We start from the raw sequence: 3070 nt of genomic DNA on the forward strand, positions 1-3070 counted from the left end.
TTCCCGCATTATATGAACAATCTTTTATTTTAAAGATTTTATTTATTATTTGACAGAGAGAGACACATCGAGAGAGGGAACACAAGCAGGGGGAGCAGCAGGCAGAGGGAGAATCTGGCTCCCCACTGAGCAGGCAGCCCGAATTGGGGCTCAGTCCCAGGACCCTGGGATCATGACCTGAGTCGAAAGCAGGCGCTTGATCACTGAACCACCCAGGCACTCCACTGACATTTAAAGAAAAACTTTAAAAAAAAGGAAAAAAAGTAATAAATAAATAAATGAAACCCATATAATTCAACACTTTTATGCTTTTTTTTTTCTTTCCTTGTAGTCACCACCACCACATGGAAGCAGACAATGACACAGGAATTTCAGAGTTTCTTCTTCTGGGATTATCAGAGGAACCAGAATTACAGAACATCATATTGGGGCTTTTCCTCTGCATGTACCTAATCACTGTGCTGGGGAACCTGCTCATCATCCTGGCCGTCAGCTCAGACTCCCATCTCCACACCCCCATGTACTTCTTCCTCACAAGCCTGTCCTTTGTAGACATCTGCTTCACCTCCACCACAGTCCCCAAGATGCTGTGGAACATCCAGACTCAGAGCCAAGTCATCACCTATGCCGGCTGCCTCACACAGATATACTTTTTCATAATCTTTGGAGCCTGGGACGACTTTCTCCTGACTGTGATGGCCTATGACCGCTTCGTGGCCATCTGTCACCCCCTGCACTACACGGTCATCATGAACCCTCGGCTCTGTGGACTGCTGGTTCTGGTGTCCTGGGTCATCAGTGTTCTCAATTCCTTGTTACAGAGTTTAATGGTGTTGCGGCTGTCCTTCCATACAAAGGTGGAAATCCCCCATTTTTTCTGTGAACTCAATCAAGTAGTTGGGCAGGCCTATTCTGACACCTTCCTTAAGGACATGCTGATGTATTTCCGAATTGTGCTGCTTGGTGGCGCTCCCCTGGCTGGGATCCTTTATTCCTACTCTAAGATTGTTTTCTCCGTATGTAGGATATCCTCAGCTCAGAGCAAGTATAAAGCATTTTCCACCTGTGCATCTCACCTCTCTGTTGTCTCCTTATTTTTTTGTACCAGCCTAGGAGTGTACCTTAGCTCTGCTGCTCCCCAGAGCTCCCACTCAAGTGCAGTAGCCTCGGTGATGTACACGGTGGTGACGCCCATGCTGAACCCCTTCATCTATAGCCTGAGGAACAGAGACATAAAGAGGGCTCTGAAAAGAATCACTGGGGTTCCAGTGACGTAAGGGGCCATCGTCCTGGGGCTGAAGAAGTGCCCATGACGGCAGGGCTCAGCGTCTGAGAGCCTGGAACTGCCATTCGTAAATCAGGCTGTGGAACTAGAACCTGCTCCTTCCACATGTTTCCTGGAATTTTCATTTGTTTGAATAATTCCACTTCTCGATACATTTCAGTAACTCACTTTACTAAGCTTCGGCTCTGGATGATATACAGACAGCTTCCCCTTTGTCCATTTGCATACAATCCCAAAATTTTCCCCAACCTTGGTCGCAAATGCCTGGAAATTTCTGTATCTCACATGGGGCAAGTTGGATTTCTTAAAAATAAATTTATTTCATAGACTTCTACCATGCGAAATAAATTTTCCCTAGCTTTTCCAGAAAGATAGTGTTGAGTCGTGTTCTTCATTTAGAAATGACTACACTTGGCCACTAACCCCTTCACATAATTTTATTGTAGATGAAAATAGAAAAGCCCAGGGTTCACCTAGAGTCTGTATATCTTTTTACATCACTACCTTCACTCCTCTTCCTGATGATGTGGACTCTAACGTTGTTCTGTTGAAGTCTCAGGTTGTGACAGGGATTCTCAGGCTCGGAAAGCCTGGGCACTCCCCTGCACCCCTGTGCTTCTGGACATTCCCACAGATGCTTCTCTGACCAGAGCCTCTGCTGGGGCCACACTGGCCCTTGGGTTCTTACTGTGATTGCAAGACACACCTCAGCAATGCCCATCAGGGAGCTCTAACAAAACCAGGTTTATCCTCACAGGTCCTGGCGAGCACCTGGGATCCCAAAGCCATTCAGGGAGCTGTCAGAGAGGGAGAGAGGCATTGAGAGGGAGACAGAATTCCCCTGAGGGATCTGCCTTTATTAGGGCGCATGGCCAGAGTGGTTAGGGGTTTGTGGGTTCACACTTTATTGGAGATTTTTATATGATTAGAATTTGGGTGTTCAGTGGGAAAATCACGGTCACTCTTGTGTCAGTATGGAGGTTACCCAGGGCTTTTTGAAGAGGTACTTTATAGCTGGGGCAGCCTGAGCACTTAACTGGTAATTGTGATCCTCACCTAATAGTGTATTTAATCAACCTGACTGCTTTAAAAATGCATGCCTCAGAGATCAAAAGCTTAATCAGGTAATTACAATACAATCAAGGTTCTTAAAGTCAGGCAGTTACTCTGGAAACATGCTCCTGTGTTTCTGAACTGGTCTCCTGCTTTTATTCTGTGATGCAGCTCCCTGTCCAGGAAGCGTACCATAGCCACTGGCAAACACTGAGTAGCAAACATATACCTCCCAGTGCAGTCTACATGGAAAGACAAATTTGAACAAATAGATTGACCAGGTATATTCTTCGTGTCAGGATAATCACAAATATGATGATGCAAAATTTCAAAGATTTTATTACCATACAAAATGTTTCTTTTTTATGATTTCCTTTGTTCTACTCAATTTGGGCCTTCTTTTTTCTTTAGGAAAGAGTACTTTGAATATAAAATCAGTACCAGGGACTGATTTAGAGCAGGCATACCAAATGTGAATTACCTTAATTTAATTTCCTTTTTCCCATATCCCTAGAGACACTGCTTTCTTCCTAGTTAGGAGTGATATCTTCCATCCCTGTTCATTGTGAATCAGCTACACCAGTGCACTAGATCTTACCCTCAGCTATGGTCCACTAGACTTTTTCCTTCAACTATATCCCTGAAGTATAATTATATGTAATAAACTGCACCTATTTAAACTACATAGCTTCACATTTGTGGTGAGCCCAGCATAGCCTAAAGAGTTGGCGG

The 3070-nt window shown here is 44.6% G+C and overlaps 1 protein-coding gene across 1 annotated transcript; it reads left to right on the top strand.

Annotated features, from left to right (window-relative positions):
* Positions 1-344: 344 nt before the first annotated feature.
* Positions 345-1277, top strand: LOC148165169 (olfactory receptor 7A17-like). The gene has a single exon (XM_088022435.1). The coding sequence runs from the start codon at positions 345-347 to the stop codon at positions 1275-1277; it is 933 nt and encodes a 310-aa protein (XP_087878561.1).
* The last annotated feature ends 1793 nt before the right edge of the window (positions 1278-3070 follow it).

This window comes from Eumetopias jubatus, unplaced genomic scaffold (assembly GCF_037043125.1).
Source record: "Eumetopias jubatus isolate StellerSeaLion01/CBP00866 unplaced genomic scaffold, mEumJub1_p1.0 scaffold_1, whole genome shotgun sequence".
NCBI classification, from domain to species: Eukaryota; Metazoa; Chordata; class Mammalia; order Carnivora; family Otariidae; genus Eumetopias; species Eumetopias jubatus.